At 37.9% G+C, this 27,463-nt stretch overlaps 1 protein-coding gene across 3 annotated transcripts; it reads left to right on the top strand.

Moving 5' to 3' along the window:
* Positions 1-3,158: 3,158 nt before the first annotated feature.
* Positions 3,159-27,027, top strand: TFRC (transferrin receptor). Of its 3 annotated transcripts, XM_061193205.1 has the most exons (19): positions 3,159-3,306; positions 9,106-9,164; positions 9,723-9,933; positions 10,450-10,660; positions 11,810-11,959; positions 12,132-12,234; positions 13,815-13,928; positions 15,584-15,682; positions 16,064-16,203; positions 17,690-17,847; positions 18,568-18,687; positions 19,837-19,922; positions 20,149-20,212; positions 21,204-21,271; positions 21,983-22,041; positions 22,238-22,319; positions 23,882-24,103; positions 25,091-25,231; positions 25,847-27,027. In XM_061193205.1, the coding sequence occupies exons 2-19, from the start codon at positions 9,129-9,131 to the stop codon at positions 26,087-26,089; spliced, it is 2,307 nt and encodes a 768-aa protein (XP_061049188.1). In that variant the 5' UTR covers positions 3,159-3,306; positions 9,106-9,128; the 3' UTR covers positions 26,090-27,027. The 3 variants fall into 3 exon arrangements, with proteins under 3 accessions (XP_061049188.1, XP_061049191.1, XP_061049190.1); XM_061193208.1 differs by lacking the exon at positions 13,815-13,928; XM_061193207.1 differs by lacking the exons at positions 3,159-3,306; positions 9,106-9,164 and adding an exon at positions 9,186-9,275.
* The last annotated feature ends 436 nt before the right edge of the window (positions 27,028-27,463 follow it).

Raw genomic sequence — 27,463 nt, 5'->3', positions numbered from 1 at the left:
AGGTGAAGAAAAAAGAGAGGGAGGGAGAATTGTGCAGCTGATGATTTCTATAACTCTCTTTTCCACCAGTGATTTCCCTGAGGTATTTACGTAGAGTAGGATTTTTAATACACACCACAGGCAAGCCGGTCTCCTCTGGCTAAATACCTTATTTCTTCCTCATCAATCCAAGTCTGGCCTGAAGACATCTTCCATGTTACTTTCCTGCCGGATCCTGCTCCATCCCACCCAGACTGACTCAACGAAGAGTCTACTCTGTGCCAGTTTACTGTGTGTTTTTAGGAGACTGCACCTGCCTTATCTCACTTAAACCCACAGAAAATCTGTGAGGCAAGTATTTTTATTCCCGTTTAAGAGCCGATAAAACTCAGGCTCAAGAAAGCTGAGAACTCCAGTTCCTCAACTCCAGGTTTTGTGCTCTTTTCCCAGATCTCCAGGGCTTTTATTTATTTACTTGCTTGTTTATTATTTAAGCACATCGTACATTCCTCTCCAACTTCCAGTTTCCTTTATGCAAAATTCTAGCATACATGATTTAAAAAAATTTTTGTGTACCTTTTGGAATAACCGCAAGAATTTTAGGTCCACTGTAAGGTAAGTCTTGTGTAACAGTCTGTGGAAAGTTGGAAATTGAATAATGTCCATTTCAGTTATGCTGTATAGTTTAAATAAAGCTACCAAAAATTTATTTCATTGCAAGCAACCAAGTTACTGGGTCTCCAGAAGTGGGAGGCAATGCTATGTAATAATGGCAACAACAACAACGAAAATCAGATTTAAAAAATAAAATCTTTGAACATATGTATGGGTTACCAGACAAAGCAAAATTGCCTCTCAGTATGTATAGATACTACAAACAATAAATGCTGGAGAGGGTGTGGAGAAAAGGGAACCCTCTTGCACTGTTGGTGGGAATGTAAATTGATACAGCTGCTATGGAGAACAGTATGGAGGGTCCTTAAAAAACTAAAAATGGAATTACCATATGACCCAGCAATCCCACTGCTGGGCATATACCCAGAGAAAACCATAATTCAAAAAGACACATGCACCCCAATGTTCATTGCAGCACTATTTACAATAGCCAGGTCATGGAAGCAACCTAAGTACCCATCGACAAACAAATGGATAAAGAAGATGTGGTACATATATACAATGGAATATTACTCAGCCATAAAAAGGAACGAAATTGGGTAATTTGTAGAGACGTGGGTAGACCTAGAGACTGTCATACAGAGTGAAGTAAGTCAGAACGAGAAAAACAAATATCGTATATTAACGCATATACGTGGAATCTAGAAAAATGGTACAGATGAACTGGTTTGCAAGGCAGAAATAGAGACACAGACATAGAGAACAAACATATGGACATCAAAGGGGGAAAAGGGGTGGGATGAATTGGGAGATTGGGATTGAAATATATACACTAATATGTATAAAATAGATAACTAATGAGAACCTGCTGTATAGCACAGGGAACTCCACTTTGCTGTACAGTAGAAACTAACACATTGTAAAACAACTATACCCCAATTAAAAAAAAAATATTCTACAACAAAGCAAGACAAATTTATTTTCATCTATTTGAAATTGCAGAGGAGGGAGATCCTGCAAAGCTTCCAGGGAGAAAGGGATAGTGAAGGGAATGTAATTGCACAGTATCCGTTATTACTAATAAAAGCATGAAAATAAACATATAATTGACACGCTTTTTACTGTCTTCTTTATTGTTTCATTTTACTGAATGTAAACTTTTAAATTTGGATTTTCATAGGTTCCATCCTGACCTCCAGTCTCCTAAGTCTATTTTCTCCACGTGGTTATAAGATTTTCACCTGGATATTAGCATTCTTTTCTTTTCTTTTTTTTTAAGGTCCCACCAGTCTGGGAAAGAGAAGGGACTCAGGACCTACTGTCAGAATTTCAAGTTGGCCCCATCACAGCGAATCCATCCCATTCCCTGCTTTAACTTTTTCCTGTGTAGAGCCACTAAGGTGCAGCGATATTCCTACTTATAAGATTTTAAAATATTTCTCCTTGGGGAGAGATTTTAGGGCGGCGGGCACACCCCTCTGTTCTTCCACATTTCGGGGCGTAATAAGTGGAAGAGCAGAAGCCCGAGGCCGGGAAACGGATTTGGATTTCAAAGGGCTATTGTGCCTCCCTCTGGGCTCTGACCTGGAAAGCGCTTTATCTGTAACCCTTTTATGGCCCCAGACGTATTCTCGCTTCCTGGCTATTTGTAAACTTGTCTAATCTCGCTCACAGGACTGTAGGTTACCGATCAAAGGGAGGGAGAGGGTGAGAATGTTTGTAAGAGTTTAGAAAGTGAAAACAATCCCATTTTATTTATGTATTATGCATTGCACAATCCTATAATAACAATGACAATGTACATTAAAGTTCTTCTACAATTCTATCACCCTAATAAATCGCTTGTTTCTATTTTATCTTCCATTTCCTCATGCATTAAAACATTCTGCAAAGCTCTGTGCCAGCCTTAGGGATTCACGGGAAGCTTTTACACATCCTAAATGCAAATTTGCATTTTGCTTTTTAAAAAAAATTATAGTTGATTAACAATATTGTGTTAGTTTCAGATGCACAGCAAAGTGATTGGTTATACATATATATGTACATATCTATATTCTTTTTTTGACTCTTTTCCATTATAGTTTATTACAAGATATTGACTATAGTTCCCTGTGCTATACAGTTGCATTTTGCTTTTAATTCTTTTTCCTTTTTACTTATCCTAAGTATTTCTGATGCTGCAAAAATACTCACAACATGGCTTCAGTGACTACCTAATATTCCATCAACGACATACACTTTAAAGTGTTATTTCAGTGTAAGTATCCACCATTTAGGAGTAAACGCAAACACCCTTTGCCCTTGCACTGCAGGGCCAGAAGACCGGTCAAGGTTAGACGGAGGTCTCCGGGAGGAAGGGCTGAGGCCCGCGCGCCAGCCGGCCAGCCGAGGACGCGAGGAGGAAGCTGGTGCGCCACCCTCTCGACCCCTCCCGGCACCTGCAGTCTGGCGCCTTTTCCCTCCGACCTCGCCTCCTCGGGTTCCGCGCTCCAGCGAAGGGCCCCCATCCGGCTGCGTGCCCACCCCTAGCCCCGGGCTGTTTCCAGAGCGCCTCCTAAGGTGTACGTGAGGCAGGAAGTGACGCAAAGGGTCTCCGAGGATCTGGAGAGGGCGGGAGACTATAAACGGCTGACTGCAGGCAACCAACCCATCAGAGAGCGTCAGCATCGGCCGGTGACGGGCAGTGGAGCGGCGGACCCGGGAGGCGCCTGTGTGAGTGACACGCTGCTGCTAGAATCCCGCTGACCCTCCTGCCCTCCCTTCAGCCTGCGGGGCTGCTCCGAGCAGTCTCGGGTGCGGCCCCCCGGCGTGCAGTCCAGCAGCCTCAGGGAGCCGCCGGGGGCGCGGGGAGGCTGCAGCGCCTCCGGGTGGGGCGGGAGGGGGATGCGCGCCGCGTGGCGGCGGGGAAGGGGTTGCGGCGGAGAGCGGAGTAGGCTGCAAGTGCAAGCAGGGTGGAGCCGCGCTGCAGAGAGGGGCTGCCCTACCTTTCTCTTCCTCTTGGTGCCCTCCTGCTCTCGGCCCCCGACCGGCGAATGGATTCTGTTAGGGCCCTGAGGGCGAGATGAGGGGTGCCCCACTGTCGCTCTGCGCCCCGCCATTCTTCTTCCGGTTCCTCAGGCCACCCGGATCCCTTGTCCTCAGTAGCTTGCCCTTAAAAGATGCAGGCCCTCGTGGGACAGCCCTAGCCTGAGGGCTCGGGAGCGAGGCGTGAGCCACGCTGCCGCAGCGCAGAGCCGCTCTGCGGGGAGCACGTGGCCGCTCCAGGAAGAGTTCCCAGGGAATGGCTGTCGCGGTGCGTGGGTGACCTTGAGCTCGTAGCCCTTGGATTCCTCGGGGCCCGCCCGGGCCCTGGTCTCATTGCTGTCCTCGACTGCATTACGACTGTGTCCTGGGCATTTAGGCGGGGGTTTCTATAAGCTGTATATTTGAACTCTAGTACAACCTGATCTTTCAGCGCTGCCCGTTGGCCTTGTGTGTGGGTTCTCAGTTTTCCCAAGGCAGAAGCCGACTGAAAGCCGCAGGTGTTCATACTAAGAATATTCGGATTGCTAGGCCCTCCTCACTAACAGATGGGAGACCGTAGGAATAAGACTTATACTTTGTGAAAGCTATGGTCTAGAGGCTAAATAAAAGCTATTTGGATTGGAATCGGCTTTTGCCTTCAGGAAATTAGGGATATGGTATAAAAAGGCTGTGCCGTATGGTATAAATGGGCTTAGAGGCGCATTGTGTCACTGTTTCGGGTGGACAGCTTTCTAAGCTCGTAGTGGGGAGAGTGGGTAAGTTGTGACTTGACTCGGGTTAATGCCTTCCCTCTGCCTACTGCTTGTGGCGACTTTGGGTATACCAAGGAAATTGATTGCTGCTGCTTTTTTCGGAGAAGATCGAAGTAGGAAATAGTTGTCCTGTTACAAAAGTATTTGGATACCTTTATTCTAGGCTTCGATAGGACTTTGGAATACTAGATGCTGATTCTGTGGTCTCTGAGCTAGGGAGTTTGACCTTATTGACAAAGACATTTAAGGTGATTTCCAGAAGTGGTTTTCTACTTTTTTTTTTTTTTTTTTTTTGGTGGTATCTTATTTCCCTGACCAGGGATCGAACCCACGTCCCCTACAGTGGAAGCTTGGGGTCTTTACCACTGGACTGCCAGGGAGGTACCTGATTTTCTGCTTTGAAAATTAAGGTTAGGCTATCTAAAATATACTTTTTTGCCCTGCTGTTCCCCCCCCCCTCAATTTTGGATTATAATAAACTCAATATGCTTCACAAGAAAATCCAGAATTAAAAAAATTTTGTCATTGATATGAAATATTTTCCATAAGTCTATATATAGCATAGCATCCTTTAACTTTTCTTTGATGGAGTGTTCTGACAAGAACATTGTAGTAGTGGCTGTGAACCTAGCCTGTGCTGAAGATTGTTGGATAGCAAACAACTCAGCTAACTCTGCCCTAAGGGGTGGCATTTATTTGCCTCTGATAATGTAGTTATCTGTAATGGAGACGGCTCCCAGCTAAACTTGAATCAGACAACAACTGAAAGCTCCTAAAAATGATTCTCTGAAGCCTTTTGGAACTCTTCTGTGTGTGTGCCTTCTGTCTGCTCTCGCAGATGAGCACTACACAAACAGACCGCAGGGACTTCAGGTGGTCCTGACCTTCAAGTTGAGCAATCTTTTTTTCAGAAAGCCAAATAGGAATGAAGATTTTGCTTGTTTTCTTTGATTTCCTCCACTGCCTTTTCATTTTAGGCCCGTAAAGTTAACTCTTGAAGCTAGTAAAGACCTTGACCAACCGTCTCTTTACAAGTCATTGTGGGTATACACAAGTATGTGCATTCTGAGGGCCATGCAGAAGTTTTGTAAGTTCCTGTAATCTTTTCATTTTCACCTGCAAGTGCCTAATTGTCTTGGGAAATTGTTTGTAAAATGGGTATCTATAACCAATTGCTTGACATCTTGGAGCTCTGCCAGGTAAAGGTGAAAGTTTTTCTACTTTTTAAAGTTTCCCTACTACCCAAGATTTACCCAGTGATTTCAGGATAAACCAAAATAGTAGCAAGGATGGGAAGATCCCACATCCAAGGTTTTCATCATATTCTCTTTCATATAATTTCCAAATGATATGAAAAGTGAACCTCATATACATTAAGCATGCCCCAGTACTGTTAACAAATAAAATATCTTTAGTCTTTGTTGATTATGAAATAATTGCATATCAAGTATTATAGGATAGGGATATCAGAGAAGGCTTCATAGAGATGGCCCTTGAGCAGATCCTGGAAGAAATGAGTAGGACTTTAAGAACAGAGGAAGAATGTTAGTGGGTACAGGCAGGGGCTGGATTCTGTCTCATCTTGGAGAAGATAGAGGGCGGCGAAGTAATTAGGTACTGTAGGTCTCTAGAACAGAGCCTCAAAAGCAGGCAGAGGAACTTCATTTTATGTAATCTCCAAGGACTTGAAACTGTGGCTTGTTTTCCAAATTGAAATGGGCTTGTCAATAATAACAAACAAGTGTCTTATTTTTATTTCAGGTAAAGTGGAGTAGCAGCTTTGGGTATGTTTTATATATAGGTGAAAGTGTATTTTGGTACCTGATCCCCACAGCCCTTTAGCTGTACATATATTGTACAGAACTATTGTTTTAAGACATCCCAAAGTAGCTTAAGACCACAAGATAATTACTGTATTAAAAAAAAAATTAAATAGAAATTAACGCCACATTTCAAGAAAGTAGGAATAAGATGATTTGAATTTGAAAGAAGTTTGGGGCTGTAGTCTAGCGAGTACCTTTGCCTGCCTCCTGTCTTCCATCCCATGGCTCAATTAAAAAACATTTCAGATCTTCCTTCCATTTCATGTTCAAAACATGTGGGGCTCTGGTTTTGCTTACCTTAATTTTCATTATTGTGAGAAACTGAATAGTTTTCCCAGTTATCACTGAGAACACCAAAGATATACAAGATGCTAATATGAATAAAAATCAAGGTGATGTTTGGTTTGTCTCTTGTAATAGATTGTTAGCACTGGTGGTGACATCTTGACAGAAGCCAAATAAGGGTTGTTTGCCTTTTATACATAGTCTTGTAAGAGAACTACTTGTTTATAGACTGGTATATAAATGGTATGAAAAGTTTCTCTCCCATGCTTTTAGAGCACGTAAATTAGAGTTATTTCAGTTAGAAGAAAATTCATTAAGGGTTCTTTGAAATAGCTTTACTATGTGCGAGATTATTTTGAAAGAATAACTCAATTTTGTTATGTGTAAAACTTCAGGAATAACTTTTGTGGATATCATAGAATTGTGTTCTTCACAGATGTGGGGTTAAATGATGGAGTTAAAATGGAAATTACCTAGGTCACACTTTTTTTCCCCTGACTTGATTTCTTTTATGTTATAGTCTTAATATTGTGTCTGGGGATTGAAATAGAAATAGTGTATCTGTTTTCCCAGTAAAAAATATACTTTTATTTTAATTATACAAAATCATGGCATGTGCTGTTAATATCTGTTTTTTCAGACTTGCAATCACTCAATCTCATTGTTTATTTAAATCTTTTATGTAGATCATTTATTTAAATATGTTGTCACTTTAGTCTTTAAAACTAGAAGCCTCGAGGAATGGCTGGGTCAGATGAATATTAAACTGGTAAGCTGTTTTTTCCTAGAAAAGGGTGATTAAAGTTGGTTCAGGGTGGGGCCTTCTAGTTCTGGCTCTAGTGATTGGGTCTGTACGGTTCTGGTGCAGTGATAGTGATAAGCTTTTTGTACCACATGGGGCAAGAGATTGTGCTTCTAAGAATATGATCTATTGCTTATTGGCTCTGGTCTTTAAAGCTTGGGGATTAAAAATTGTTTTTTTGTTAATAGGTTTTGATAGACTTTTCTAATGCCAGTTTTTATAATTTCTTTGTTTTACAATCTGCATATATATCACAGCTTGCTTTGTGCAATGTGGGTGTTAAATGTGCTATGAGTGTACTTGTAGTGGAGGAAAAGCTTTAAAATAGTATGAAATAAATGTCCATTTTATACATCTCAACATACTATCACTTTCAAGCATCTAGATGGATTCAAACCAAATTAATTAGAAAATCTAGATTTCAGTTAATACCTACGCTTTAACTTAAGACTCTCTCTTGGTTACAGAGGTGTAGTTTGCTTTGAAAAAAGTTGAAATTAATTTCTTAAATTTCTGGAGATGAGAACGTGCTTTCTATAAAACCAGTTTTATAGAAACCCATTGGACTTCATTTTTAGATTATCAGTTTTCAGCCTTGAGCAAGTCACTTAACGTCTCAAATAATTGGCCTTTTCATCTGTAAAATAGCGTACTCTGTGTTTTTCTTTTACCTATTCTTTTTGCATCGAAGATCTATCAAATCATTTGTTAGGAACTGTTCATTTAATCAGAAGGATCAGGTTTTCTCTCCTTTTCTATTGGCGGTGATTTGTTACTGATTTGTGTAGCATAACCAGTCTTGACTTAATTTTACTTTTGTTAGGTTTTTTTTTTTTTCAGGTGCTAGTCTATTTTCTTTTGTATTTGTCCCTTTTCTTTGACTACTAAATTCAATTACTTAAATCTACTTACCATGGATAACATTCTAACTAGTTTTCCTCACATTTTTTTCTTTTTTTTAATAAATTTATTTACTTATTTTTGGCTGCATTGGGTCTTTGTTGCTGCGCACGGGCTTTCTCCAGTTGCAGCAAATGGGGGCTACTCTTCGTTGCTGTGCGCGGGCTTCTCATTGCGGTGGCTTCTCTTGTTGCAGAGCATGGGCTCTAGGCGCACGGGCATCGGTAGTTGTGGCACGTGGGCTCAGTAGTTGTGGCGCATGGGCTTAGTTGCTCTGCGGCATGTGGGATCATCCTGGACCAGGGCTTGAACCCGTGTCCCCTGAGCTGGCAGGCGGATTCTTAACCACTGCGCCACAAGGGAAGTCCCAGTTTTCCTCACATTTTTAATTAAAAAAATTTCAAACCTACAGGAAAAGCTGAAATAATATTACAGTGTATATCCATGTACCCTTTACCTAGATTCACTGATGGTTAACCACATTTCCTTTATTTCTTACATACTTTTTTAAACTGAACTCTTTGGAATTAAGTGACAGACATCACAATACTTCATCCTTAAATTCTTTGGCATTAATCTCCTAAGGGCGTTCTCCTCCAAAAAATGCAATACCATTATCACACTCCTAAATCTAATATTGATACAATACTGTTATCTAGGATATAGTCTATATTCAAATTTCTTGTTTCTTCCAATAATGTCCTTCGAGCTGCCTCCCGCCCCAATTCAGGATCTAATCAAGGATCACACTAAATTTAGTTGTCATGTAAACTAAATATCTTGGTTAAAGACCATTTCTAGAAAGGTGATAATATATTTTAAAGGATATTTGATATATAATAATCTAGTGTGGTAATGAGAAGTCCTCACCAGTCTGATACAGTGGTATCTATCTCATTATATTAATTCTCTATTTTACTACTAGGCTTTTCTGTGTGGCAGCTCACAATGATGGATCAAGCAAGATCAGCATTCTCTAACTTGGTAAGATTTTCAGTAAGAAAGATTTCTCTGTCACCAGTTTGCAAGAATACGAAGTATACAAGGATGGCTTTCACCCAGTAAGCAGGAAATAATACCCAAAGCTGTCATCAGGTATTCATTTATATTTGAAGTGGTGGTCTTGAGGTGTAACTGATCTCACAAAGGAAGGGTATATTCAGTCTTGAGTAGAGTTAATTATGGAAAATCTTGTAAGAAGTTTCAGGGCAGAGAGACAATCAAGTAGATAAGATGAACTAAAGAAAGCACTGGTCAAATTGTATACCAGTAGACATGCATAACAGAAACCCTGAAGGAAAAGTCTGAATGAGATGAAGGCCAGTGTGTGATCCAGCCCTCATCTGCCATTGACAGAACTGGGCACAGGGAAGAATGCTGATTTGAAGGGGGAACTTCTTTTTCCTTGAGAATGTATAGCAAGTCATAGTAATGGCCCAATAATATGTATAACACCTCACCAAACTTTCTTTAACTGTCCCTATTCCCTTTCTTCTCCTTCATAATGCTTTCTCTCTGTCCTTTTTTTTTTTTAAATCTCAGTTTGGTGGAGAACCATTGTCATATACCCGGTTTAGTCTGGCTCGGCAAGTAGATGGCGATAACAGTCATGTGGAGATGAAACTAGCTGTAGATGAAGAAGAAAATGTTGACAATAACATGAGGGGTAACCACACCAGTGTCACAAAACCAAAAAGGTTAAATGGATATATCTGCTATGGGACTATTGCTGTAATCGTCTTTTTCTTGATTGGTAAGAATGGCCATTCAAAACTTAAATGTTCCTTGTTACCAACTCTAGGAATTCTGTTCATCCAGCTCAGCAAACATTTATTTCGTACCTTTTTATGTGCCATTGTGCAAGGCACTAGGAATACAATGATGGCTAAGACTCTACACCTGCCTTTGAGGTTAGCTTGGTGGGAGAAGAGAGACACATGAATCATTTCAGTGTAATGTGCAAATGTTATACTAGAAATATGCACAGGATATTTGTAGCATAGACCCTGGACCTGAGGATTCAAGGAAGGCTTCGGGGAAGAAAGGGTACCTTTGCTTTGAAAAGGTAACTGTTTAAAATAAAATTATTATGTAATAGATTGACTGGTTTAAAATAGACAAAATGGAGATGCATTACTTACTTTCAAATGGCTTACAATTTGATTAAAACCAGTATTTTCAAGGGTTAGCTGAAAATATTAACAATTCTTATAGGAATAGATTATAAATGAAATTCTATGAGTTCAGCTCTGAAACTTTTTATCCTTAGGATTTATGATTGGCTACTTGGGCTACTGTAAACGTGTAGAACCAAAAGCCGATTGTGAGAGACCGGCAGGAACAGGGCCTTCGTGCACAGAGGAGACAGAACCTTTCGAAACAGAAGAGCAGCTCCCCGAAACACGTCGCATATTTTGGGCAGACCTCAAATCAATGTTGTCGGAGAGACTGGATGCCATAGACTTCACCAGTGCCATCAAGTAAGCTTGAGCTGCTTTACAAGTTCAACCTCAGTGCCTAAACAAATATTATTAGGTGCAGTGGAACAAAACAAAGGTGATAGTCTGGAGGAAAAGCTTTATAGAATAGGCGAGACTTCCCATGTTCAGTTAGCGGGTAAAGAGTCAGTAAAGAACTCAAACTATGTTGTTAGGAAAAAGTGTTAGAATTTCTGTGGGGACTCTCCTTTTTTTAAAGAAAATTCACAGGCTCTTGATCTTTTTGTCGTCGGGTTCTTTGTAGCCTGTTGCTTGCTGTCAGACTTTCTTCTGCTCCGATTTTCCGTCTCAACCCCTTATAAGTCATGCTGAGCCCTGCTACTATCCATAAGGGCATCGGTAGCCTTTTTCATCCTCTAGTTCAAGACTAACTTGACTGCCCAGCTTGATATGTCTCCAGTATTTCTTGATTTCTTCTGGCTCTCACTCAATCTATACCCTAAGAAGTGTCCTTAAGGTTCCTGTCCTTAGATTTTTAAGGTCTTCTTTGGACACATATCTAACTCTGTGTAAAGAACAAATCATCTTTTACCTTTTGTTAGCCCCCTATAGTTTCAATGGTACAGTAATTCTTTTGGTCTTAAATTAGAAATCTTGGCATTTTTTACTTCATCTGGTGAATACTTCTGTGTATACTGTATATTAGGCATTATGGATAAAGTGAGGATAAGGTCTATCAAAAAAAAATCATATAACTAATATGATGTGTATATTTACAAAGAGTCATGGGAAAGAAATCGGAACGAAGAGGAGTTTTGCTTCCAGGGTATTCAGAATGCTTCAAAAAAGTGAAAATTGAAGCTGTACATCTTGAGTTCACCAGTAGTAATACTATCTTTCATTTTGCTTATAGCAGACCTTCTGGAAGCTACTCATTTCCCCTAAAATTACCCTAAGCAGATACATCAGATAAAGAGGTTTTAACAAGTTTGAAGTCACAAATTCCCTAAAATATGGGCACATATTTTTTTTCTTCTAAGCTTGTCTCTATCTGGTTAATCCAGGATTTTGGGTCACAGTTAATTTATTTTTTTGAGTTATGCTTTTAAAACGATTTGCTTGATACTTGAGTTCAATGTTTATTTTAGGTTAAACTTTAGTTCATTTAACAGTGACTTTTTTTTCCTCCAGGATGCTGAATGAAAATTCTTATGTCCCTCGTGAGGCTGGATCTCAAAAAGATGAAAGCCTTGCTTTTTACATTGAAAATCAATTCCGTGAACTTAAACTCAGCAAAGTCTGGCATGATGAACATTATGTTAAGATTCAGGTCAAAGGCAGGTATGTTGAAAGATGGTAACCTTATTTTATAAGAAGTAGCTATTCTCAGGTGTGCTAATTATAGCAAAGACCTTCAAAATAAATAATGCAAGTCAAATGCGAAATGTATTAAATCCATTTAATTTGTTTCTCAGGAATGCCTTAGCTTCATTTTAACTTAATCTTTTTTTAGCAACTCGGTGACCATAGTGAGTAAGAGCGGCGGCAGCAGTATGGCGTACCAGGTGGAGAATCCCGAGGGTTATGTGGCGTATAGTAAGGCTACGACAGTTACTGTGAGTAAGGCAAAACCGTGCGTGAGACATTTTTCCCTGTTGAATAGCTCAAAAACTCATTGTCTTTACTGTTCTTAGTATAAATTTACTCATAAAATGTAACTGACCTTGGGATATTTTTGTTCTCAACCCTCCTATGCCACAGTTAAAATAAAATCCCAAGTCCTCATCTTGGTCAGCAAGGCCCTGAGTAATTCTCCTGCTCCCCTCTTTGCTCACTCTGCTGTGGCCACTCTAACCTCCCTGCTGTTCCTCAAACTCTCAAACTCAAGCATGCTCCCACCTCACGGCCTTTATAGAAATCGCCTTTCCCTTTGCCTGGCCCACTCTTCCCTTAAGTATTAGCATGGCTTCTTCCCTCACTCTGCAAGTCTCTTCCCAGCATTACCTCCCTAGGGAAGTCTTCCTTGATTATCTGATCAAAAATGTCCTTCCTCTAATCACTTCTCCTTATCCTGCTTTATTTTTCTTCCTAGTACTTATAGCACCTGACATTATTTACTTGTTTCCACACTAGAATGTAAACTACATGAAGGGCTAGGGGTTGGTTTCATGTTCTGCTATGTCCCAGAGTCTTGGACAGTGCCTGACACATGGTAGTATTTACTGAATGAATTCATGTATCAGGTACCCCCTTATGTGGGGACAGATATAAGTAACCGTCTCAGCTGGAGTCTAATCTTAGTTTGGTTCTTTAATGCTTGATCTTTTAAAATTTAGGCAAATATGGCCAAACTACTATAAAATTAAAAAACAGCTAGATAGATCTATCTAGGTTTTTTAGGTTAAAAACCACATATTTATATGCTGGGGTCTATCTAAAAACTGCCTTCCGAGCCAAATGAAGTTTTAGGGTTGTTCTCTGCCTTCCTGGTTTACCTGTGCTGTATCACTTTCCCAGGCCACCCACAAGCCAGTGGTTTGAAGGCGGGTAGATTGTTCTGTTAAAGAACGTGGAGAGTTTTGGTTCACCTGCGAGCTTTCTATATTTAGATATTTGGTTGTTAATGTCAGTTTATAGCTGTACATCTGAACTCTGATAGAGTTTAGGAGCATTATGATAACAGCTTATAAAAACATCTAAAAGTTGATCTATGCAAGTCATTTTATTATAAAACAATTTTTGGACAGATTTATTATCAGAACTTTTAGTTAATTCTTATGTCCTCAATTGTCTGGAGTTCAAGTGTGGGAACATTATGTAATTGGTACTGCCTTGGCTAGCCTACCATATTTATATTGATAGATGTCTCTTTGCTTAAGGATATCTTACTATCCTTTCTCTTCCCCCCAAGTATCTGAAGCAATGTAAATTAATTGATGTAAATAATCAATGTTAATTAAAGGCATCATAAGATAATAAATGGCATGAATATAGGAGACCAGAAATCTTGACTTCACTCCTGTTAACCCTGACCAGTTTTGACTTTAGAACTCTCATATATTCTTTCCTGGCCTTGGCCTTCTTTTTTTTCTCTCTTGGTTTTCTCTATTGGGTTTGACCTGTAAAATATTTGGTGGCAGACTCTGTCGCTATTCTAATACCATAATGCTCACTGAATCTAATGTCTTTATTCTAGGGTAAACTGGTCCATGCTAATTTTGGCACTAAAAAAGACTTTGAGGATTTAAATATGCCTGTGAATGGATCTTTAGTGATTGTTAGAGCAGGGAAAATTACTTTTGCTGAAAAGGTGAGTATGAGTTATTAAATACATTGGTATCATAACATTCTTCAGCTAAATGGTATTGTTAATTTTCTTACATTCTGAAAACCATCTGTCTTAAACTCTCATACCTGATAATAATAATTTATTAAAGTACTCTACAAATCAAATAAGTTCCAGTTATTTAAAGTTATAGGATACTTCCAAAACTGGCATATCCACTTGGAGTATTTTGCAGTCATTGTCTTTCAATAAAAATGCAGTAATCTGAAATGCTTAAGTGAAAGAAGTTTAAATTGTGTCTATGTAACTGAGTTATATATAGAATATATATATATATATATATATATATATATAAAATTCAGTTATAACTATGTTTTATAAAAAGGAAAATTAAAAGTCACCTACACAGGGCTTAGAATGGAAAGACAGTGGTTGTTTTGGATGGGTGTTTATTATTTCTCTTATCTTTTGAACTCTCCTTAAGAGTTAGTTAAACTTTGTTGTGCAGCCACATTGAATTGTTTCTTTTTTACTTTTTAAATTGAGATTTAATCCACATATCATAAAATTCACTCTTTAAAGTGTACAGTTCAGTTTTTAGTATATTCACAGGTTGTGCAACAGTCACCATGATCTAATTCCAGAATATTTTCATCGTCCCCTAAAGAAACCCCATACCCAGCAGCAGTCACTCCCCATTCCCCCCTCCTCCTAGTCCCTGGCAATCACTAATCTACTCTCTGTTTCTATGGATTTGCCTCTTCTGGACATTTTATATGAATGGACTCATACAATATTTTGCGTCTTTGGACTGGCTTCTTTTCCCTTAGCATAATGTTTTCAAGGTTCATCCATGTTGTAGCATTAATCAGTACTTCATTTCTTTTTTTGGCTGAATAGAATTCTACTGTGCAGATATACCACATTTTGCTTGGCTACTTGTCAACCGATGGACATTCTGGCTGTGTCCACTTTCTGGCTTTATTAATAATGTTACAATAAACATTCATTTACGTGTTTTTATGTGAATAGATATTTCTAATTCTCTTGTGTATCTACCTAGGAGTGGGATTGCTGGGTCATATGGTAACTCTGTTTAGTTTTTTGAGTATATAATATTTTTGAAATGACAACATTTTAGAAATGGAGGAGAGGTTAGGTTAGTGGTTGCCAGGAGTTGAGGGTGGAAAGGAAGTGGGTGTGGATATCAAATGGCAATGGGAAGGATCTTTGCGGTATTAAAACTAATTGTTCAATATTTTCATTGTTTAGAACTTAATACACACAAACACAGAAATGAGTACAAGTAAAACTGGGGAAATCTGAATAATATTGGTGGATTGTATTGTATCAATGTTAATATTCAGGCTGTTACATTATAGTTTTGCAAAGTTTGACTAATGGGAGAAACTGGGCAAAGTTTACAATGGATCTCTATTACTTCTTAAAACTGCAAATGAATCTACAATTATCTTGTTAAAAATTTCAGTTAAATTTTTTAAAAAAGAGTTAAATTTTAAGGCAAGTATTTTTTTCTAAACATATAAGCTATTTGAAACATTGGGAGTACTGGTGTAGTCTGCTGTAACCCTTTGTCTTTCAGTATAAGTTCAATATGTATTCTTCTAATTTTGGTTGATTAGATCTTCATTTTCTGAGCTTTACCTGTTTTTCTTTAGGTTGCAAATGCTGAAAGTTTAAATGCAATTGGTGTCTTGATATACATGGACCAGACTAAATTTCCCATTGTTAATGCAGATCTTCCAGTTTTTGGACATGTGAGTTTTTATTTCTTGAGTAAATGAGTTACTGAGTTCTCCAAATTGTTGCTGGATTCCATCTACATTAACAGAAAGAGAACTGTGCCATCCTTAAATACTCTTTTTCCCTTGGAGAGTTTTAGCAGTAAGTGAGAAGATGAATTACGTGACTTTGAGACCTAATTATTACTTATTGCTAAAAGTACTTTATCAATAGTATCTTGAATTGAGAATTTGACATATGCCATATAAAAATAAGAGTCACATATTATAGAACCACTCAGACTTTCAAACTTTAAGGTGCTAAACTAAACTCAGGTTATAGCCCCATACTGAATTTGAATCTTACAGGGATTTCTTGAATAAATGCCTGAGCTAATTATTCTTTTGTTTTACTAGGCTCATCTGGGAACAGGTGACCCTTACACACCTGGATTCCCTTCTTTCAATCATACTCAGTTTCCACCATCTCAGTCATCAGGATTGCCTAACATACCTGTCCAAACAATTTCCAGAGCTGGTGCAGAAAAGCTATTTCAGTAAGTTCTTATTTGAAAACTGTAATGCAGGGTCAGGTTTTATGATTAGGGAGAAATAATAATAATTTGTTGATTTGATAAAATCTTAAAACAATTGGCTATAATTTTCCACATTTTGGGGATGGTTAGCTGTTAACTTGGTGTAGATAAAAATGAAATTTTTCCTCCATAAAGTGATCTTAATAATAGACATTGGATTTATAAACTCAAGGAGTCCTTGTTCAATCCACCCAGTGAATTTCTTGTGTAATATTCCCGGCATAGCTTCTGCTTAAGTACTTCCTGTGGTAAAGCATTTTGTTACCTATGGCAACCCATTCAATTACTGGAGATCTATAAGAATTTGTATTGAGCTGAAATCTTATTCCCTGGAACACTCATTAATTCTGGATTTTTTTAAGCAACAGAATGATTCAAGTTTCCTTGTCTATAGATTGAATATCCTCAGTTCTCATGACAGTTTCCAGATGCTTTATAGTCATGATTAGTCCTTCTGGCTATCTCCCTAGTGTGTTAGTATCCCTCTTTAGAAATAGAACGCAGTCTGATTAGAGTACATGTCATTAATTTTTATCTTGATCTGGATATATTTCCCACCTGGTATTGGCATGGGATGTCAGTCTAGTTTCAAAACTCATGTGAGCATTTATTTGCTATGTGACATAGAACAAGTCACTCTTATTAACCCCATTGATCATGTTTCTTTGACTTAATTGGATAGCTATAAAGTATATTCTACTTAGCAGGGTTACTGGTATCAAATGAAGAGCCATCTACATGTAAGGACTTTCAAATATCTTATATGGCTATTAATAATGCTGTTTAAGAGGTTTTTGTAATGGATGATTCTTTTTGACTAAAACCAAACTTAGAATCAGCTAATTCTTCCTACCATCTACAAGTCTTTCCTAACCTATGAAGCCAGCCCCTTATCTTCTTGTGTAGTGTGGAGTAATGATGTTTTGACATATTTATGTAAGTGAGCCCTTTTAGAGTAGTCAGGGTTTGGATAACACATGAGGAATCAGATAGGGGAAGACATCTAACCTAACTACCACCAGCATGAGAGTATTCTTTCTTAACTGAAATAAGAATGTATACTACCCTTATTAGTGGAGAGTTAGGAAACATGAGAATATATTAATGGACTTTTATGTATAAGAACTTCCTTCCGAGTCCATCTTGGAATCTATTTCACATGTAAATTGTAGCTATGTCTCTGGCAGAAAGGCACACATCAGATGGGATAGGTAATACATTTTTTAGAAAACATTGGTTAAATTAGGAAGTAACTCATGATTTTCAAATGACCGCCTACAGATCAGAGTAAAACACAAATGTTTGGCCACTAGTGAATAATTCTGTATGTTCTATTTATATGTCCTCTTAACCTAGAACTTTACTGGACAGTAGGAAGGACTGATTTTGTAAACCGGCGGGAGGTTAACAATAACTCAGAACTCTGATCTCTGTTTTCTACTTCTAGAAATATGGAAGGAGACTGTCCTTCTATTTGGGGAATAGACTCCTCATGTAAGCTGGTATCCTCACAGAACAAGAATGTGAAGCTCGCCGTGAACAATGTGCTGAAAGAGATAAGAATTTTTAACATCTTTGGAGTTATTAAGGGCTTTGAAGAACCAGGTAAAGATCCTTGGGGGTTTTTCGTTTGTTTTGTTTTCCTTACTCTTAAGGATGTGGCCAGAGGGAGGGAGTGCAGGAAGGCTGACTTGGCTTGGTTTCTTGAAATGCTAAATCTTATCTGTCCTAAAGCGAACTGTTCAGGTGTCAGTTTTAGTGGGAGGTAATAAGGCCCTAGGAAATTAACTTGCCAAAAACTGACCATTATGACTAGAAAATCTCTTGTAAGTTATTAAATAGACCAGAGGTAAGCAAATTTCTTCTTAAGGGGGCAAATAATAAACATGTTGCAGGCCATACAGTCTCCATTGCAACTCTTCAACTCTGCCATTGTAGCATAAAAATAGCCATGGACAACATGGGCATGCAGGCTGTAGTCTGCCAATGTATCTGAATGCCATCAAATAATAATATTTGGTAAGGAAAGCCCTTGGACTTCAGTGCTTATTAGACAACTAGCACAAATAAGTAGTCAGTGAGTAACCTTATTGGTAATGTAGAAAAAAGAGTAGCAGTATGAATAATGGAAAAGAGATCAGTATTGTCATGTGAATTTTTTAATCCCTGGAGTCCTAAGTCAGATCTGAAGGAAGGCTCTCTTACCCTTAATGCATATACTGCATTTTTACCCTTCTACTAACGTGCTTATTCTAGACTTCAATATTAGAAAACAGTTTAAAAGCTGATTGTATAATTTATCTTTTTTTTTTTTTTTTAATTAAGATCGCTATGTTATAGTAGGGGCCCAGAGGGATGCCTGGGGTCCTGGAGCTGCAAAGTCCAGTGTAGGAACAAGTCTCCTATTGAAACTTGCCCAGATACTTTCCGATATGGTCTTAAAAGGTAGAGTACAAATTTTGAGAACTTGAACATCTATGTACTGTATTTCTAAATGTTATAATATGCTTTGCTCACTTTTGCCTATATTCTTATGGTTCACTTGTGTTAGACCCTGAATTCTTAAGTACAAAGCAGGTTGTCTTTTGTTGTATCTGCCTTTGACTTTGAAACAGCTTTCTGTGCAGTGTCTTCATTGTACTGGGAATCATGAGTTTCTTTGAGATGCTGGAAAGCATTATATTGGGCCCTAAATTCTTAGTTTGACATATCCAGAATGATACGGCAAATCTAACATGGTCCCTAAGGAATCTATTTGAAAGCAAGCAGTGTCATACCTTTGCACTAATGTTCTATAGTTTTGTTATAAAATGATAATATATAACTTAAATATTTATAAATACAACATAGAATATGTATTTATATATTTGATTTATAAATATATAATATTATATAGTATATAATTTGTTTATGTAAGAAAGGCTTCCTTTCAAGCCTTTCTCCCATAGTACTTGCCACTCCTTTATACCCACCCACATGCAAACCCCCACCACATTCATGAATCTTTGGGTCATAGGGTAAGTTGCAGTGCTTAACTTTAATACAAAAGTACATTAATGCAGAAAACTACATACCCAGGGGAGGGGGAGGGATGGACGGTAGTGGCACATAAAACCCCCAAAGGAGCTGTCATTAATGTAATTTCTCTGAAAACTCACTCTTTCCTAAACTTAAATTTGTGAGTTTTAATTTTATTTCAAACAGTTGTTTTTAAAGTAATCTAGTGTTTTAAGTGACTTACCTCTAGGCAAATTGTTTTCAAAGAAGATACTTTGGCTATGATTTCAAATATCTCTTGGTCTGGAAGTTATAAGGGACTCAAAGAATGGAGTGTAAAAGAGTGAGGTCTAGTAAGCTGGTCCCTACTATGTACTTAAGATCTTATTTGCAAATGATCTCCTATCCTGTTCTTTGCTATATTACTTTAAAATTTGATTTCTCTTTCTTTTTTTGGTTCTTTCACCTGGGGCCTCAAAAGGAAAAGAAATATGTCTGAATCTGCAGTCTTGAATTAGAAGTTTCTGATTTCATCTCAAGTCAGTTACCTACCTATAACCTTTACCAAGACAAAACTAACTTTTTGTTGTCTTTTAGGTCAGTTTAAACCCAGCAGGAGCATTGTCTTTGCCAGCTGGAGTGGTGGAGACTTTGGAGCTATTGGTGCCACTGAATGGCTAGAGGTATTATCTATATATCATCCATACCCAGAATGGGCACTCGAACTTGTATTGGCTTAAGCTGTCCTCCAGAAACCATGTTCTTTTAAATTTGATTATATCATTTTTACCTTTGTATGTTTAGTTTCAATAGAATCCAAAGTTAAACAGAAATCCCTAATAATAGCTACTGTCTGTGATAATTAAGTGAATACATATTAGTACATTCGTATTTTTCCTTCTCTTCTAGGGATACCTTGCCTCCTTGCATTTAAAGGCTTTCACTTACATTAACCTGGATAAAGCTATTCTTGGTAAGTATCCTTTCATTAGCCATTTATAAATTTATAAACTACTTATAGAATAGTAGAAGAAAGCTTTCTAAAGCAGCACTTGTTATTTTTTACGAATTACACTAGACATAACCAGATCAAAAGACTGACTTAGCTTCCTTTTAAATAGTGGATTAAGTTATAGAATGGGTACAGACTGCCTTGTCTAGAGCAATGGTCTTAATGTGGTCCCAGATCAGCAGCATCAGGATCACCTGGGAACTGTTAGAAATGCAAAATTTCAGGCCCTACCCTAGACCTTTTGAATCAGAATCTGGAGCACAGTGTCCAGCAAACTGTGTTCTAACAAGTGCTTTAGGTGATTCAGTTGCACTAAAGTTTGAGAACCACTAGTTCTCTACTTTGGACCAGAAGGAACTAAACCATACCAATAGAATGGTATTCTAGAGACTAATTCACAACTTGCTAGATTGTGGCATCATGGATAGAAATACAAGATAATCAAACTTCTGAAAGAGTTCGGTGTTATTTAAAGTACAGATGTAGCTAGTGGATGAACTGGCTGAATAAATTGGATGAACTGGAGAGTAATGAAATGTCTACTTTGGGAATAAAAAGGAAGGCGTTACAATTAAACTAAATTTTATTAGATTAGTCATTATTGCCATTTTACCTTTGCAGCAGAATGTATTGAATATAGCCAGCTTACTGTAGCTAATAGATGCCTGCCCTAACATGGGTGAACCAGAAAGGTACCAGAAAAACAGGTCATTAACATTAAATATGCCAACTCAAGGAGTAAGAGCTTCAGTTGAGTGAAATTAGGGTTATCAGTCACGAAAGAGCTTGACTCAACCATTTTTTTATCTGCTTCATTAAGACGACAGTTGTTGTATATGCCACTGATCTAGGTTATTGTCTTCCTGTTTGCCAAGTAGTTTTAGTTATAGAAGTAGCAGTGTGCAAATTGCTTGACTAAAGAAGGAGCAATGTTAAAATAATCTCTTTGCAGGTACCAGCAAGTTCAAAGTTTCTTCCAGCCCACTGTTGTATTCGCTTATTGAGAAGACGATGCAAGATGTGAGTGTATACCTACTTATGAAAGTGTAATGTAAATTAGACAAAAAATTAAGATGAAAAACGTTGATATTTAAACTGTAGGTGCCCACAGAGGTTATCTATAGAGTCAGAATGTTAAGGAAGGTTTAAATGAACTTGAACCATACCTGAGACTTAAATAAGAAGGCCAGATGAGATAGTCATTGAATAAAAACAGACATGTGAATGAGTGAGGAACAAAGTTTCCCTGATGGGATTAGAGACAATACATTGGAGTGACTGAAGTTGGAGAGAAATAAGGGTCAGGGAACTTGCCCTTGATCCCATGGGAAACTAGGGATTGCTATAGGGTCTCCAACAGGGCAGTAATGTGCTTGCAGGTTAGGCTGGCAGTAGTATAAAATGTGCTGGAAGGAAGAAACCAGAAAGAAGATAGGCAGATCATAAAGACTAGAGAGGGCTTTTAAAACCGTGGTGAAGTCACCTTTAAAATGTTAAGAAGGAAAACTTTTTTTTTCTCACCATAACTAGAGGAACTAACAGCACGAGCCTAGTAGAAGTAACTTCAGAAATTTGGGATTGTTTTAACTGTCTTAAATTTTTTTCAAGAAGATATAATAAAAAATTTAATATTTTTAATAGATGTTTATAGAGAAAAATGTTAGTGACTAGCCTGAATGAATAAGTCCAGAAAGGTTCATTGTAATGATAAAATAATTCCTTATTTTACAGGTGAAACATCCAGTTACTGGGCTCTCTCTATATCGGGACAGCAACTGGATCAACAAAGTGTAAGTTGAGAAAAGTGAATGAATAGCTAATAGAAAAGCAGAGTCACTCAATAAGTAGCACCTACTGTGTTAGGTAGAGGTTTAAACATAACCTTGCAGTGAGTTAAAATTTACTTGGGGGTAGGGTAGGGTTGTATGTAGCAGAGTCTTTTTCTTTAGATAACTTTCTAAAAACACATTCCTGCTTTTCTTGCAGCGAGAAACTTTCTTTTGATAATGCTGCTTTCCCTTTCCTTGCATATTCTGGAATCCCAGCAGTCTCTTTCTGTTTTTGTGAGGTAAGTCTGAAGAACGCTACAGCATTATATCTTAGATCTTCTTTCGTCAGTTTTGAGGCCAAGTTTCCTAGAGTGCTTATATGTTTTGAGAAGTTAGATACATGCAGTTATTGTAATCTCCCTTATTATCAGTCTTAAGATAGAATTTTAATCTCAGCTTAGTTAGCATTTGAGTTTATTTGCTAAACTTCTTCAGTTATGTATGATGAGTTTTAATAACAAGGCCATCTATTGAACAGTGCAGTATAGAATATTTCCTTCAAACAAAGTTCTACAGGATAATACTGTTCTTGATGCCTGTTGAAATATGGTTGTAGATGTTCATCCTGAGATGTCAGTCTCTTAAGCAGGGATTATAGATAAAAGCAGAAAAACCAAACAGAGGTAAGATTTTAAGAGACAGAACTTTGAACTGACCAAGTTGGAAAACAAGATTGACTTGGTACAAGAGCCAATTAGAAGGCACTGAAAACCAGGCAGAGTAAGAATGATGAAGGCTTCTGTGCTGAAGGGCTAGAGTTGGAAAACCAGCTCCGTAGCAGGCTCTTCTGAGGTGTGAAGAGATCCCAGAGTTAGTATAGCGGGTCAGGGTGGAAGCTGTTGACTTTGGCATCAAATTGATGATCCAGTAGAGGCCAGGTCCTTAATAGACTTCTTACCACTGGGTGTTTTAGCCTGGAACTAGGACGGAAAGGTGTGAAGTGAGGGAGTGATGAAAGATCTGGATTTGGGGATTAACATAGCGGGAATTCCCCTTTCTGCTAGAGCAACAGTATGAATGGTATTGAAATATCTGGTCATTATGTCTATTTAGTACTTTAGGAAGAAGTGAGTGTCAGGTCCTAGGGTTGAGGAAACTTACGGATGATTTCTGTTGACCTTCAGAAGTCATGTTTTTTTTAAAAAACTTCTTAATGATTCCTAGCAGTGCTGGTTCAGAGGTATAGGTAATACAGATATATACAGCCTGAAAGTAAAGAATTGAGGTCAAACCAAAGGATTGCCAATGAGATTGTCACCGAGGACAGTGGTAGGGAATAGAGTTGAAGAAATAGCTACTAAAGTTGTCCAGTGAAAGTGGAGAGAAGTTCTTGTGAGCATCAAATGGTCTTGTTAGAAAGGTAACATGTATGAATGGATGAATGCTGCATGAAGAAGAAGAAGGTAAATTTTTGTCTAGACGTAACACTTTATATTGAAAGTACATTTCATGCGTGCTCTCCTCTTTCCTCATTAATATGGGCCAAACTTCCCAGAGAGAAGGGAACAAGGATATAACCTCAAGGAATTTGGCTAGAAATCTGTTTAGGGTCTGTGATGTGATAGAACAGGGATTCTATGGAACCTAGAAGAAACTAATCATTCCAGGAGTAAGTTAGGTTCAGAGGAACTAGCAAAAGCCGTATCTTCTTAAAGTAGTGGATATGAGATAAAGTTGGAGTAGGAATATATTAGAAGCAAAGGAAGAATTACAGTTACTATTACTTTGATGGGGAAACTAGAATGTGAGGTTCCTAGTCTTATAACCCACCTGAGTACATTAACCTACCTTTGTTTTCCAGGACACAGATTACCCTTATTTGGGTACTCCCATGGATACCTATGAGGTACTGAATCAGAATGTTCCTCAGTTGAACAAAATGGCACGTGCAGCAGCAGAAGTAGCCGGTCTGCTTGTGATTAAACTTACCCATGATGTTGAATTGAACCTGAACTATGAGATGTATAATGACAAAATACTTTGGTTTGTGAGAGAAATGAACCAGTTCAGAGCAGACATAAAGGTGAGCACTAACTAAAATCAGGTTCTTACTGCTGAAGTATCAAGCAGTTTGAAGAATAATGTTTAGCTGTTCCTGGGCAGCATGATTGGTAGCCAAAGTATGTTTTAAAGTGAACTGAAGTATAATTTTGCTTAGAATCCATAACTCATTTGAAAGGGAAGTTGGGAGGCCGAAGGTTATAGATATAGGATAGACCACAACAAGTCTTTCAGAATCTAAAATGGTGTTAAGCTTTCTCTCATTCATGTATTCCAAGCAACCCATAAAGAAGTTGGGCCTAGAGAATATAAAGATCTCAACTATGACTCTGAACCTATGAGTTGGGCCACATGTGCCTTGCAGAGATGACACGGGTGGAGAGAGAACATAGCCAGTGGTTAAAGTGTTATTTAGTGTTGATCCTTTGTGTCTAATATTCAAACATTTGATAAAACCAAATTAATATTAGTAAGTGGCTTTTATGGTACTAGAAGTCAATTTAACAGATCCCTTAAATGAAGTAAATCATTGATAACCAAATCTTAATTATTAGGATTGGCTTACTTAAAACTAATTGTAACTGATCAGAAACTGGGACTTACCAGATGGAAATAACTAGATTTTGAAGTTCACTGAACCAAAATGTTTGAAGTTTGCCACCAAAGGGAAATTGAACCAGAAAGAATATACTACACAGGATTATATACTTTTACTAAGTACATTATGTTACATTTCTTGATGAGGATGGTTTTCTTATGAAACTAAGAATGGATAATTGTACTATCTGCTGAGCTTAAATATGAGTGTGTTATGAGTTTATAGAGCTTGGAACCTCCTGTACAAGATGGTTAAGTCTAGCTTTTGCTGGCTTGAGCTTGTCTGTGAGTCTCACCCCCTTTTATCAGAATCATTTCAGTTAGTACACCTAAATTTAGAAAGGTATATAGAATAACATCCTTAGAAATATAACGTCTAATAAATAGTGAGTTTAATGTCTTTCTGCTTCAGGAGATGGGTCTGAATCTACAGTGGCTGTATTCTGCTCGTGGAGACTTCTTCCGTGCTACGTCTAGACTAACAACAGATTATAAGAATGCTGAGAGAACAAACAGATTTGTCATGAGGGAGATCAATGACCGTATCATGAAAGTACGTAAACCCTTAGAAAAGGAGGAGTTCAAGTATGTGCATTTTTAATTGGTAAATCTTGTGTTTCTAAAAAGTAGAGTAATAATTCCAGGAGCCTAGAATCCTTTGCTGCTTTAGAATTCAGCACAAATTTTAACTTTTACTTATTAGCAAGGTATAAAGCCAACATATCTAAACTGGAAATACAAAAGACATTTGACCTCGTATTAACTTTTTTAGGCTTTAAAAACATTTTAAAGAAGGGATCATTAATGGTTTTTAGCTGTCATTTTCTCTGTATTTCTGTTTAATTTAGCCCTTAGCTGCTTTTAGCCTAGTCGTCTGCTTGGAAGAAGCAGAAGACTGCATTACAGTGGAAACTTGTAAACCTTCCCTATATAGGCTCCGACCAAAAAAAAAAAAACCCAATGCAGTTAGAGTTTACAAAGGAATTGACAACTTGCTTTACAATTTTAACGTTAGAAGATTAGTAGCCTGTTCTCAACATTCTTAAATTCAGGGAAATTTTAACATTTGAAGTGAGAGAATGACAGTTGTTTTACTCTTATCAGGTCCTTTCCTCACAACAAAAGTCACAGCACTGTGTAAGCTCCCTTGTATGTTTTGTTTTCGTAGGTGGAATATCACTTCCTGTCACCCTACGTATCTCCAAGAGAGTCTCCTTTCCGACATATCTTCTGGGGCTCTGGCTCTCACACTCTGTCAGCTTTACTAGAGCACTTGAAGCTGCGGCAGAAAAATAACGGTGCTTTTAATCAAACACTGTTGAAAAACCAGTTGGCTCTAGCAACTTGGACTATTCAGGGAGCTGCAAATGCCCTCTCTGGTGACATCTGGGACATTGACAATGAATTTTAAATGTGATACCTATAACTTATATAAGAACATCAGGGTAGTGTGGTTCCTAGACTTGTGTTGGTTGTGCTAAATTTTCAGTAGGGCTACAAAACCTAATATTGTTAAAATTCTACCCAATCTTGGTACTACTAGATGTCTTTAGGCAGCAGCTTTTAATACAAGGTAGGTACCTGCACTTCAAGTTAAAGTGACTAACCACTTAAAAAAATGTTCACGATAGAATATTTTCTCTGATTCTCTCTAGAGTTTTAAGTGCTTTGTAATGGTAACTGCCTCTTTCCTGTTACAGTTATGAAAAAGTCAGAACCAGTTACGTGAACTATTGCTCTAAATCCTAAGTACGTGAACTGGTACCTTTTGAATTGGAGGCGGAAGGTGATACCTGCTGAAGGTGGAAAGTGGCAGCTTAGCGTGATCCTCCACCTTCACTGGATGCCAGATGGGAGATCCCAGGCTGTAAGGCTTTACTCTCCATGTGAGATCTCTGCCTTCTTTAAGGATTTAGCTGGTTTCCACATCTGAAAGTGAAACAGTTCACTTTCAGAAGAGATGGGACTTGTTTTCTTGCCAGTGAGGTCTGAAATAGAGGTCCTTCAGCTGCATAAAAGGAGGTTCAACTGTTTATCACAGGAGTAAGGCCTTAATGTGTTAACCTCAAGATTATGTATGAAAAGAGGAGACCAGAAGCCAAAGACCTAGTCTATTTCCTCTTCCTCTGTCCCTTGTCTCATAAACCTTTGTTAGTTTTTTGTTTTCGTTTTTTCCAAGGTATTTTGAAAGAGAACCAAGTTTTAGGTGTTTAATTTCAAACTCAGTTCGTCAGACTTTAAAGAACACACTGCCAAATTTTGGCCAAAGTGTTAATTTTTTGGAAAAGCTTCCTGTCATTTTGGCACTGAGATATTTATTGTTTATTTATCAGTGACAGAGTTCACTATAAATGGTGTTTTTTTTATAGAAGATAATTATCGGAAGCAGTGCCTTCCATAATTATGACAGTTATACTGTCGTTTTTTTTTTAAATAATAGCAGCATCTGCTAATAAAACCCAACAGATACTGGAAGTTTTGCATTTGTGGTCGACACTTACGGGTGTTAGAAAACAACCGCAAGCCAAATAAAATTATAAAGCTAAGTCTTGGAGAAGAATTAAATTTAATTAGTGGTTGCTAATCAAGTTAAATTTCTATTTAGCTAACCAGATAAAAACAGCAGTTCCCCTAAATGCAGTGAATTGTGACCAAGTTATAAATTAATGTCACTTAAAAGCTGTGATCGTACTCATACATGCAAAATTTTACAGCTCAATTTATCCAAGGTGTAACTTTAATTCGAATTTTGCAAAATTTCCAGTACCTTTTTCACAAACCTAAC

This window comes from Eubalaena glacialis, chromosome 6 (assembly GCF_028564815.1).
Source record: "Eubalaena glacialis isolate mEubGla1 chromosome 6, mEubGla1.1.hap2.+ XY, whole genome shotgun sequence".
Taxonomy (NCBI): Eukaryota; Metazoa; Chordata; class Mammalia; order Artiodactyla; family Balaenidae; genus Eubalaena; species Eubalaena glacialis.
This window is presented reverse-complemented; position numbering and strand designations above follow the sequence as displayed.

Coding starts and splice junctions, on each gene's coding strand:
- TFRC (XM_061193205.1), top strand. CDS start 9,129: ATGATGGATCAAGCAAGATCAGCATTCTCTAACTTG. Junction 9,165..9,722: donor GATCAGCATTCTCTAACTTG/GTAAGATTTTCA, acceptor TTTAAATCTCAG/TTTGGTGGAGAACCATTGTC. Junction 12,235..13,814: donor GTAAGGCTACGACAGTTACT/GTGAGTAAGGCA, acceptor TCTTTATTCTAG/GGTAAACTGGTCCATGCTAA.